Source organism: Gymnoscopelus braueri, assembly GCF_963280865.1.
Source record: "Gymnoscopelus braueri genome assembly, chromosome: 1".
Taxonomy (NCBI): domain Eukaryota; kingdom Metazoa; phylum Chordata; class Actinopteri; order Myctophiformes; family Myctophidae; genus Gymnoscopelus; species Gymnoscopelus braueri.
The window spans coordinates 55196240-55209481 of record NC_137603.1 but is presented as its reverse complement, the minus strand read 5'-3'; the positions used below and the strand labels follow the sequence as shown (position 1 = coordinate 55209481).

Genomic DNA, 13242 nt, shown 5'->3' with positions numbered 1-13242 from the left:
GAGCTGCTCTGTGCTGGGCGACTGTGGCTTTTCACCAGACAGCTCTCTATGAACCCCACACACACACACACACACACACTTCAAAGATAACAGATATACAAACTCATATAAGCACGGCACCAAGTGCTGCTATGAGCTTGTAGATCTGCTATTTCACAAACATCTTGAACATTTTTAACAAATCTTTGCTATTGGGGGAACCAGGCACAACACATTTTCTAATGGGGGCCCGCGGCCAAAGTTTAAAATGTATTTTTGCCATTCTTATAATTTATGTCTGATAGTGACAGTGAGAGGGAGAGAGGAAGGACATAAGAGTGCGGGTCGGTCACATGCAGTAAAGCAGCTTGTGTCGTATTTGAACCATGGTCAGCAGCAGCTGAAGTATGTAATGTGTTGGGAACAGGAGTAGAAGACTAGTAGCATTGGGTCAGCAACAGGCTTGTTTGTTTAGCAGCCTTACATGTAAATACTGACCATATCAAGCCAGGTCTTTAACATATTTGGATCAATAACAAGATCAAGAACATACCACCATGCATTTACTCTGCCCGCCAACATACTACTGGGACTGGTAATATTAGAAGTGATGTCAGGTATATTGTACACACTGAGAAACAGCATAACAAAAATAAGCAGTGCACCACCCTGTGGTACCAACTGGCATTGCATATGCCTACTGACTAACAAGTACTATAGCATTATTTATATATGCACTCATATTACTTAGTGAGAGTATGTTAGTGTTCATTGGTTTCAAGTCACTTACAGTAAATATAAGTCAATCTTAAGTATTCCTCATTCACTCCAAAATCTCGGTTGTGAAAAATCATGCATCATTCCAAAATATACTGTAAATTCACATTATGTAATTTCCCCTCCACTGGTGATCGTAGTGAGATCACCGATTTAGTTAAGTTGATTTTAATTGTAGCCTACACAATGCTTCTGGTACACAATAGATACTCATGAGTTACTGTTTTTATTACTTATTCATTTATAAAATGTGTGCTCTAATTGTTAAAAGTTCAAAGCTGGGTCATAAAACCTCCAAGTCCAAAGTCACAAAAGTCCAGTCACAAGTAACCGAACAGAACAGTTTTAGCCTAAAATTAAAAGTTGTCATTATTGGCGGAAGTTTGTACGAACTACGTGTCATAACTAGAAAACACTGACATATGGGAACAGTTAATAGGCCGGTCCTAAATGACCTGAGACTTTTTGAGGGTTCAAAATGTAGAAGCAAGTCAGAGATGTGTTTATGCCCTAATCCACTGAGTGATGCAAAGACAATGATCAATATTTTCAAATACATTTTGTGACTCAAATTGACACTGCATATAGGACCTGTTGAACCCATTTTCTGGAATGCAGCGAGATACATCTTCATATATTGCTTCGTTCCTGTACATTCCTACAAGTTTCACTTGTGCTGTATTAGAGCAGGTTACTGCGTTCAGACTGAGATATATCTTTAGAAACCTTTCTAGTGTTTATTAATTTAATTGAACTCCAGCACTTACTGTAGGTGGGTAAAGTTAAACTTTATTCAAAGGATTTCGCACATAAGTTAAAAAAATAGTCTCACCTGCTCACACATCAGAGCGATGGGGTTGTTTACACAGCCATTGACAATCTGAGCTCCTCTACCCACAGTGAGGCCTAGAGATTTTTCATCCCACACTCGGCCTCCAATTCTGTCCCTTGCTTTGAGCACCACCACCTGGAACATCATTCATATTGCACAGGATTAGGGAAAATTGCTGCCATCTGCCAATGTACTGGAAGATAGTTTACTAAGATACTTTATTTTTTTACTAAATTTCTTTTATCCCACGATTTTGTAACCCTTTTTCACCCGGTGCCAATTTTCTAAGTGATCCTGCACTCAATTTTCTAAGTGATCCTACACTCCCCCCACAGCCTAGGGAGCCCAGGGCCGAGCTCATGCCTCCTTCAATGCATGAGAGCCAACTGACCTTCTTGTCACCTGACAGGGGGGAGTTTCCCCGACTAAGATACTTTAGTTTGATGGTCTAGCCTAACCTGCATGCCTAAGTTCTGCAGTTGCCGTGCAGCAGCCAGTCCTGATGCCCTCGCTCCGATCATAATCAAATTTTTCTGTAAAGACAGGCAAAATATTCCACTACAACCAGGGGCCATACTAGAGGGACAAATTTACAGAGATACTTCACGGTATTTGACCTAAAAGTGGTTTAAGTGTCAAAGCAAGAGACTTTACCATCGCTGAGATGCTTCAAAGCAAGATATTTAAACCTCAACATCTGTCAGATGACTTCTTGAATGAGTCGAGGTGAAAAGCACTCAGGTGGTGCAGCGATGAAGGTAAAGTACCTTCCCACCACCCCGGAGTCTAGGGGTTCGAATCCACCGTGTTGCATCCGGCTTGGCCGAGTTTCTATACGAACCGTGTGGGGAGGGTAATATTTGTCACTGTACCTAATCCTACAGGCTGGGGGCGGTTCCTGTCAGCGGGTAATGTTGAGTGGGAGGAGTAGGACAATGGCTATACGTCCTCCCGGTGTGGGCTGCTCACTGGTAGGCGAGCCAGTAGGGTAAAAACCATAGATATAGAAACCTAGATACCTCATTGGCCTCTGCATTTCATTGGAGCGACATGCTTGGTATGGTGGCCACCATATTTCCGGGGGGAACGGGCACTGGCCAATCACAGCGTGTTGACTACTGGCCAACCACAGCGCGTCTTTTCCAGGACTTGTCAGAATCTAGTTGTCCCGCCCCCACCTGCGTCTGATTGGCCTACTGAACGCCCCCTTCTGTGACGCACACGGAAATTTCCAGCTGCCCCCCGGAAGCATAGAGGAAGCGGAAGTGCGTCCGAGATGCCGACGCTTCAGAGCCAGAGGAGGCGTCTACCTTTATATGTCTATGGTAAAAACAGCAGTGACAAGCAGTGGGAGGAATTAATTGGCATAACGACTAAATTGGGTAGAAAAGAGGGTAAAAGTCATTGGCTACTCTAAAGAAGGAAAAAGAAGAAGGGAGTCAACACTCACAGAGCGGTATTTCTCAGGCAGGAGAGGCTGTTTGACTGCCAGCACTCCAGTGTTAATGAGGCCCTTCCTGGTCATGAAGCGAAGCACCTGGTCCAGCTCCAGCACACAGCGCACACGCACAAAGCCATGGACGATGACATGTGGAGCGCACTTCTGGGGAGTCAGCACCTCCTGAATGAGTGGATTGAACGAAACAAAGGGGGTTCAAGCGTTATTCACTGTTTCAAGGGTAAGTTTCTCCTGAAACATTTTATTTTCATTTGTTGCTGCTGTGATTTCAGACATATTGGGTGCCAGTGGTCACTTCAAGGCTACAGAGAGCAGGTTACATGCAAAGGAAGCAAACATCGTTCTCACACTTTTAAGAGTTTTCAAAAAACGTGACGCGCTGTGAGCTTGTATATCTGCTATTTTTTAATAGCCAACGGTAAAATTACACAGATGCTTTCCCGGGAAAATATAAAATAATTGGACGTCATTACTTCATCTATACTGTACCGTACAATCCCTGTGCCAGGAGGCCAGAATGAGGTTTCGCAGGGCCAGGTACATGGTGGGTTCTCGAGAAAAGTCAGGAAACTCGTACAGCTCATCCAGTTCCATCATATCTGGTCGCACACACAGGGCTTTACCACACTCATTGGGCTGATAGAAGGGCTGGAAGTATGGACACATACCTGGAACTGTAGAAAACAATCATCATTGTAATGGTTAAAATATGACAAGATGCATTCTGGATGGATTTATTTAATGGCACAATTTGGAGCCAATGCTCCCTCAGAGTAAGCTGCTCCCTTGTAACGGTTAGACTTACCCTTAAATACAATTTAAATACATTTCATAAGGTGTTGCATTTAAAAAAGCCTTTAAAATGCCAAACATGAACCAAATGCCTTTTATATGTCATTCTTCATCCTTGGTGACTTTCACTGTGTAGATCACTTTAGTGTCGTTACCACTGTCTTTGTACTAGATGGCATACTTTTGGCATACGTTTGCTTAAAGTTACAGCCAAATATGTAGAAGGCTCAGTGTTAAAGCTGCAATCCATAACTTTTAGTAATGTGAACTCATACATGACAAGCCTAAACTATGGATGATAGCGTTAATGTACAGTTAACCAGCATTAACCATGTAAAAGTAGTGCATCATACAGTAGTAATATCTCTTGGTGGATGCAGATTATTGGGTAAAATGTGCACAAAAGTAACTGCCATGGACTGGAACCAAAAGATGAAAAATAATATAGCAGGGCTTTGCCTAGAAAGTGGAGGGTCTCGGTCCCAGACTGACTGAACCTGAAGTTAGAATAGTTTACTAGACAATACACATACATTTGTAAACATGTTGACAATGAGTCATATGTGGCAGGCACTATAGCAGCTGCTGCTGCTCGGTGTGTAGTCTATAGTGGTGGAAAGTAACTAAGTACATTTACTTAAGTACCGTACTCAAGTACAATTGAGGTATTTGTACTTTACTTGAGTGTTTAAAAAATACTTTTACTCCATTACTACTCAATTACAACTCGGATTCCAAATGTTGTACTTTTACTCCACTACATTTATTTTAAAACTTTTGTTACTCAGTTACTTTGTAGATTTTTATTTTTATTATAAAACATACATTAACCACCACTTCAGCCTACATTTAGGCCATTTGAAAATAGCAGATATATAAGTTCGAGCTTGTAGATCTGCTTGTAGATCCGCCAATCAGCGTTTCATATCAGTCCATTTAAATAATGTTACTGTGTTCTGAAGGACATTTATTTAACACCATGTTCTCTATGATAGATTGTGTATTAAATCAACTACATGTGAACACGTTAGCCATTAGCTAGCTAACAATTGATATTTAAATGGGCAGATGCTTGCATTGCGTTGGTGGCGGGGGTTATTACATAACATAACATCCACTAATGTTTACAAACAAGAACCCTTTCTATATCATAGAAAGGTTCAGTTTAAAGCTGAATACATTCTAATGTTAGCATTAGCAAATTAATGCTACAATCTGGGAATCCATTTGTAAAAATGTCTTGATTAAATTCAACTCTAAGTTTAAGCCTTCTTCTAATATCAAAACAAAACAAGAACGTCTCGTTTTAATGAAAACGGCGTCAGCCAATCATATCGTGGGAGCGCCACACCACATTTGCATATGCTCGCGCGCGCTGCGCTATAACAACGCAACGGTTGTCGTTCAGCGTCAGACCGTTCCTGCTGCACTGGTACTGTACTAGACCGTTAGCATCAGAGATGGGGAAACCGCCTGCTCGCCAGTCGCTCGTCGACATGCGTCCTTCCAAGATCATCAAGAAGCTTGCTCTCACCAAGTCCAACTCTGGCTCCTTGAGTCAGAGGAGGCGGCGGCGGGAGAAGCGTCTGGAGGCCATCTTCCAAGTCACTGAATCGGTCAAGCGAGCTTATGCCCTCGACCAAATCCCTCTCTGGCTCCACCTCGACATCCTCGAAACCATCCAGGAGGAGGAGAAGGACAAGGAAGAGGAGGAGGCGGCTCCTCCTCTTGCCGCGGCGATATAGGGACTCGATTGCAGTGACAACACAACGGCCCTTTTAAGGGCCAACCACTCTCTCTTTAAAAAGGGAAAATTCCTCTCCTGTTGATGTTACGTTATAGGAAGGCTAGCCTGCACTCACTCATACATTCACTGTACAGACTAGCCTTGGATCAAGACGGTCATCGGTCAGTCTTTTATCAACTGAAGGCTAAGTCAGTTTAAGTTTAAAACAACAAACTCACGGTTGTTAACATGGCGAGAGAGCACTCAGCACACATAAGCACCTAGCCCTGAAACATGACTGTCATACCATGACAGTCATGGTGCCGAGTCCCCCTGGTCTAAAGTTGTGTTCGATTTGTTCACATTGCCATCTCTCACATAAACATAAACGTTCAGATTTCAAATATAAAGTGCTTACCACCGAGCCACGGATGTTACAAGGCGATGCGGACCGCGATGAGTACCCGTATCTCCCGTATTGTTCAATAAAAAGCATTTTAATCCCATCGCCGGCCATTTTCTTTTTTCTTTTTTTTTTGTTTTGTAATGTATCAGAGTGCAATACACCTCCCAACCATTAGTGTCGCATGGTTGAAAGTATCGGAGACAATTTGGAGAAAATGGCCGGCGATGGGATTAAAATGCTTTTTATTGAACAATACGGGAGATACGGGTACTCATCGCGGTCCGCATCGCCTTGTAACATCCGTGGCTCGGTGGTAAGCACTTTATATTTGAAATCTGAACGTTTATGTTTATGTGAGAGATGGCAATGTGAAAAAAATTAACACAACTTTAGACCAGGGGGACTCGGCACCATGACGCTTGTATACAAGCGTCATGTGAACCATGGCTAATAAGCACCCAAAACACTCAATATGACAACGTCGTCGATGCAGCGGCTTTCTTTTAGCTGCGGAGCGCCGTTGATGATATTATATCCATAGCGCTCGCATGCAGCGTTATTATTACAGGGGGGGGGGGCGTGAGTAAGAGCGGCAGCCAGCCTGCTGCGGCCATCGTTAAAGCACCCATATAAACGCTCGGCTCACCTGACCTCCACACACAGAAACATATGAACCAGACTCACTGAGAGTACAGAGTTAACTTGTTAACATGGCGAGAGAGAGAGCACTCAGCACACTGTTAAAGCACCCAAAATAAATCACTTGAGACAAAACACTCCACATATGACGGCGTCACCGTATTGACCGTAACGCGCGGCTTTGCGCTGAGGAGCGCCTTGAATATGCATCATGTCCATACCAGGCACTCACATGGACGTTATTACAACGTTCAAACCGATCAACCATTACTAGTCTCAAATCAAATCTCCCCCTGATATATTAACACATATAGCTTGTCTGAAACAATGGTAAATCGGGCAGGCTTCACCTGGCTTTGTGCCAACGATTCAACGTCAGATCGTATATTACCAGGTGTGTTGTCGTCAGTCTGACAGATGAAGATCACAAGAGCAGCGCTCCTTTCCAAAAGGAATCTCACTCAACATACTTTAGCTGCTAGGCTACAACCATAGTTATAATATATACCTATAGATATATACCTACATCTACTGGCTACAACCAGGACACTACATTTCTACTAGAAAGACTAGACTTACCAGAGACTGCATCGGGTTCTTCCTAGGCTCATAAGATCCAATCCTCTGATCTGATCCGGGTTGGAAAATTGCTGTCCCGACGTCTCGAGGGAGGTCTCTGAGCTGGAGGTTTCCATCGAGCGGCTCATCCTTCAGGGCTACATTCTGTAGGGAAAACAAGCCTAGACTATCACCAATCCTAATGCTAATGCTAGCTCTCTGTAACCTGGTTCCAGACCATAGACCCCGCCCACTCTCTGAAGCTCCACGCAGCTTCAGGCTGATAATCAGTGCTCAGTCTCCGAGCACATCCAGCGTGAAGCTCCTTCAAAGGCAAAGCTGTCCTGCTTTAACAGCAAGGCAAACGGCAAGCCTGTAATTCTAATACTAGGTGATTCCTTAACATCATCGTCACCTACAGTATTGTCTCCCCGGTGGAAATGTAACAGAGACTGAGCTTGTTCCATCTCTGGTTGACCTTCTATCAAACAGCACGTGACACGGGGGGAAATTACGTCATGGACAGGTAATAAGTTAGACTCTGCAAGATAGCCCCACCTGGTGTACAAAGCCCGCAACACCACTCACCTCTAGCATTCCTGTTATTACACAGTCCAAACATTAGACATACCAGGCAAATGAAATGAGGGGCCCATCTGATATAGTAACTGATGACATTTGTTTAAGAAATTCAATTTAAATGCATGCCTGTGTAATTCTTTTTATTTTTTTTCTCCTTTATTTATTCAGGGAAGCCCATTGAGAGCAAGCTCTCCTTTTCAAGGATGTCCTGATAACAGCATATAAAACACATACATAATGAAGAATAACAAACATTTGAATCATATTACAACGTCACAGATGCAAATAAATATAGTGTTACATGAAACAGGTGCAGTCACTATGTAGTGTGTCCTCAAGAAGCACCCTAAATGTCTCTATTGAGACCAATCGCACCAGTTTCAGAGAGTCCTGAAGTTTGTTCCATTTGTGTGGAGAATAATGAATGAAAGCAGTCTTTCCTTGTTCACTGCTCTTACGTGGACTGGTATATCTAATGTGTTTGTGAATGTGTTTAAGGTCTATTACTAGCAGGTATTTTCTAATTGATCATTTTATTATTTCCCATGATTTAGATTTTATGTTTCTGGTTGAAACTTAAGTTGGCAGTATACCAATGTTCATCTCATTGAGGCCTTATTCTGTGTATGTCATAATAGGCAAATATTTGCCTATTATGACATACACAGAATGGGGAAACTAGGTTTCATGTGGTTAATGGTAAGGCTGCAAACTGTGGTTATGTGAATACTTTGTAAGACAACAAACATTGCTCCCACAAAGAGACAAATTAATACAGATTATGAAAGGTACCATTGGCCATCAAGTATGGTGCCATGACCAGTTTACAACATTTTTCATTCAATTTAATCTTGTTAACAGCTTGATTACTTTTCAGAAAGTTCAGTTCCAAAAATCTACGAAAAATAATTCCTATCAATGAACAGCTCCAGTGTTTGTGTCTCTGTGTCACACACACACACACACACACACACACACACACACACAATTAAATAATCCTAAAACCCAGTTAAGTGAATTTGAGCTCTTCTTCACATCTCTCTATTAATGCTCTGGGTCCATGAAGATACATGCTGGACGACTCTTTCCCATGGTTTGGTCCCCTCGTGGTCACTGCTGCTCTGAGATGATGAAACCCTATTTCTGATTCTTGACGTAGCGTGCAGCATGGACAAGTGCAGGCCCATCACGTAGCTGGTAATGAGTCTGGCTGGAAGCAGAGCCCTGGTCACCCAGCCCTATAGAGGAACATAAAGCCTGGTTTATACTCTGTAGTACCACGGTGTCGCTTGCCAAAAAGCTTTTTGGAAAGCAACACCCAAGGTCAAGGTTCAAGGTTGTGCTTTATTGTTACATCTTGTACACAGGTACATAAGAGTAAAACAGATTTTTGTTCGGCTTCCTTCAGACAATGCAGCAGCATAGGTAATAAGAATAATAACGATAATAAAAAGAAAGAGTGCAAAAAAAGCTAAAAAAGAGAACATACACAACACAGGAATATGATCTTGGTACAGTATATTATATACACCAACAGCTTTTTTTTGTAGCTGCCACATTACTTTATGTAAACAACTTCACAGTATCTTCTATATACAGCAGTTTAGGTAGGAACAGTTCAAGCATATTAAAGTGAAAGAAAAGGACAGGAGAGGGAGGAGGAGGGAGGAGGAGATGGGGGTGATGTGATATTATGTCAAATATCATGTGCTTAAGGGCTTGTGACACAGGGAGCGACACTACGCCTGTGTATCCGCTTGGATCCGCAGGGTCACACTGCGCTCCTCATGTGAATAGATGTGTTTCTACGAGTCACATAGAACAGTTCAACAAAACACTCACTATGACGGTGTGGGGAAGGTAACCGCTGGTCCGGCTCTGGAGTTCTGCCGGCACGTAGCGCTTGTCCAGCCTGGGACTTCTTATTTTACTCAGCTTGGTGGCCATGAAAAACCGCAATACACCCTGCAAGGAAGAAACTTTGATTGTTACAACACACACAAACCACTGATAATAGGAAGAAACTTTGATTGGTACAGTTACACAAGCAAGTAAAGAAAGTAGTCTGACTCGAGTATGACTCGGCCAGGAATCCCAACCTCCCAGTCTCAACCAATATTGAAGTCTGAACTATTTGTTTGAAAATGCCAGAACAATTACTTTTATAGCTATCTTAAGCGAAATGTACACTATAATATAAACTGTGAATCTATTTATTCATTTTATTTTCCTGTAACTCTGTTGAATGAACCCTAACTGACTGAGTGACCCATGAACTATCCTCTAGCACCACCCTGAGGCCAAATATAAACATTTCACACAGATATATCATAAGCCAACAGGCAGATTCTGACTTTGGTGACCCCATGGCTTTGCCTCTAGTGTCACCCTTCAAACTAAAAATGTCAGTGTAAGGATCAGTACGACTTCTATAGGCTTTTAGACTCCTTCTTAATGTCCATAAACATTCATTTGCATGAATCTAAACAGCTGTTTGTGTCATGGCTATATCCACACAGAACTTGAAGTGGTGCAATTATCTTTCTAAACAAGGTTCATTTTTCCACTGTGAATAAAAGCATCAACCTATTTGATTAATAGCTTGATTCTGATTTATTTGTCACACTCTCAGTGTAAACACCTTTAGTGTTCTTTCTAAGAGCTTGTTTACATTCCTTGTTACAAGGGGACTAAAGTGTATTGACATGCAGGCAGAGAGACACACAGATGTGATGTTAATGTTGACCACCGTGTCGATGAACTAGAGAAAACAACAAATAAATCACATAACTTAGACAGACTGACTAGAGATGAAGAGTTGCATTCCAAAATGTACATTGTAATACAATAGTTTGTTTTTCAATTTGACAAGAAAATAGGGAGGTAATAAGACCATAACATGATTCTGATGAAGATTTTTAAACTCTCAGAGATGAATGAACACCAAGGATTTTACTGTGTAACAGAACAATAATGATGTGAATGGAGTCTAATAGAATCATTCTCTAATAGAAATCTTTCAATGTTGTTGTGATTGCTATTCATCAGAAGTCATAAGAAAGCACTGAAACTATTTTGTAGGATGTGTGTGTGTGTGTGTGTGTGTGTGTGTGTGTGTGTGTGTGTGTGTGTGTGTGTATTGTGTGTGTGTGGGTGGACATGTGTGTGTGTGTGTGTGTGTGTCCAAACACACGTCACAAGTGTGGACACTTGAGCATATATATGTAAATCACATTGTCACGTTGTTGTACAGGTGATGGTTTGTTTAATTGTAATCTTTTTCCCAGTGTGTGGATGGTTGAATAATTGACATTTAGTAATAAAACTGCATTGAGCAGAATGAGCACATGATCCACATTTTAAATTACCAGTAGGGAATCTAGGGATATTGTCTAAAAAGGTTCAGGGTCCGGGAGGGTTGTGTTCTGACCTGACCAGTATGGACCTGATGTTGGGTGCTCGTCAGTGGCGTACCCACCATAGAGGCAGGGCAGGCGGCCGCCTGCCCAACTAAAATCTCGCCCTCCCCTAGAAAATAAAGTAAAAGACTGACTGAAAAACAGGCAGTGAAAAAATCCAACCTACACCGGCCGTCGGCCCATTAGCACGCCTCCTCGTCCATTCACGCAGGCAGGCAGCTAATCACCACCGTATAGTATCCATTCAGCAGAGCGACCCTCGCCTATAGTGATGCAAATGTATGCCTTTGTCTTCATGGGGTGCCAGGAGTGCCAGGGGTGGGGGTCTGGGCCATCACCTGTACTCACCTGGCATAAAAGGGACTCTGAGAGCAGCTTGAGTCATTCATTACTAAACTACAACATGAAGAGACCACTGCTGAATAATTGATTTATTGATTATACTTGCAAATGTTTGTTTTTTTACGTTTTTCTGTTTTGTAGTCAGTGTAGTCACTACAAGTTAACAACAACACTACACTGTAGTTACAACACTACACTGTAGTGTTGTTGTTAACTTGTTTTCCCCGAGATTTCCCCCCGAGATTTTTTCCCGAGTACTGGGATCTCGCCTGCCCTAAATGTAATTCCTGGGAACGCCACTGGTGCTCGTTTGTATACTACTTGTAGGGGGTTGGGGAAAATAGGCTTGAGAGTGTTGTCAGAACTGATGCGGTGCCAGTGTTTAAGCAGTGTGTTGTTGATTTCCTTACCCAGTGGGGAGTAAGTGAGGAATCACTGGAGGAGTGGGATTACGGAACAGATTGGTGGTTAGAATGTTGTTATCCTTGACTACCTTGATGTCCAAGAAGCTGATTTCCTTAATGTCTGCAGCCACGGTGAAGTGGAGCTGTTGAGGTATTCATGGAACATGTGTACGTCTTGCCGACTGCCTGAGAAGATGATAAAAATATTCTTTGTAAATCGTTCATAGAATTTGACATCAACATATATTTTCTGGGCACAATACAAATGTTTTCTAAAATGTCCCCATATACAGCTATACATTAGCCAGCTATGGGGCCATGTTGCTACCTATCGCACAGCCCACCCTCTGTAAGTAGAAGTCGTTTGAAAAGGAAGTAGTTATTCTGTAGGACCAAAGTGGTCAGTTCCAAGATACGATTAGTAGTGCTAGGATAAGCATCAGTTGATTTCTGAAATTCAGTGGCAGGGTTTCTTGTTCATTTGAGAAAAAGAGAGAAACCACTGATAAGTCAACTATTCAGCAAAGTGGATAAATGTTTCTACATGCCCTCTGTCAAGGTTAAATGAGTAAAGTGCCTTGATGTTGGGGCTGTGATATTTAAACTTAAACAGTTGTGAGTTTTAATCTGACCCATGGCCTGTGCTGAATGTCATCCCCTCTTTGTTTCTTCTACACAGCAAAATCCTCAGTGTTAATTTAACTCTGAGAAAAAAGTTTAACCAAATGGAAAAGTTCCATTTGTACAATCTGGGTGTTACAAATTGATAAATTAACACAGTATTTTACTGTGTACAGCGTTCCTGTCTCTCTCCTCTATGCTGTCTAATAACACTGAATTGACTCTAATGTCTATTACTGTACCTACATTGATTATTATGTATTTATTGGCATCTATATTACTATATATTCTATGCACTGTATCGCTTCTCTTGCATTGGACTGTTTGGCCACCAAAATAAATTTGTTGTACATTCTTGTCCATTGTCAAACTAAAATCCATCCACCCAATCAACTACATTCTGTACATCCTGTGTGTGCTTCTTCCCTGGAGAGGTCCATTGTGAGTTATTGCTACTGCAAAATAAGATGCCACAAGGCATTTACACTCAGCACATGGCACCATAGCTGAATGGTTAGATGGTTAGAGAGCACGCCTGGGAAGGCGAAGGTCCCAGGTTTGATTCCAACTGTCAGCAATGTGTCTAAGTGGCAAACTGAGCAAGACGCTTAACCCCTAACTGCTCACCGAGCACTTTACACCAACGGCTGCTCACTGCTCCAAGGATGGATAAAATGCAGAGGACAAATTTCAAGTATGTGCAAAT

The 13242-nt window shown here is 42.1% G+C and overlaps 1 protein-coding gene across 5 annotated transcripts in view; it reads right to left on the bottom strand.

Moving 5' to 3' along the window:
- Positions 1–13242, bottom strand: part of LOC308098704 (lysine-specific histone demethylase 2-like) — a 35311-nt gene continuing 22069 nt past the window's right edge. The window contains exons 1-5 of one of the 5 annotated variants that reach the window (XM_080447118.1): positions 7190–7384; positions 3537–3721; positions 3039–3209; positions 1589–1723; positions 1–46 (exon numbers count right to left, since the gene is read on the bottom strand). In XM_080447118.1, coding sequence (XP_080303244.1) covers positions 32–46; positions 1589–1723; positions 3039–3209; positions 3537–3713 — 498 coding nt within the window. In that variant the 5' untranslated portion in view covers positions 3714–3721; positions 7190–7384 and the 3' untranslated portion in view covers positions 1–31. Of the gene's footprint in view, positions 47–1479; positions 1724–3038; positions 3210–3536; positions 3722–7189; positions 7385–13242 lie in introns of those variants that run through there. The other 4 variants (XM_080447116.1, XM_080447119.1, XM_080447117.1 and 1 more) reach the window with 4 other exon arrangements.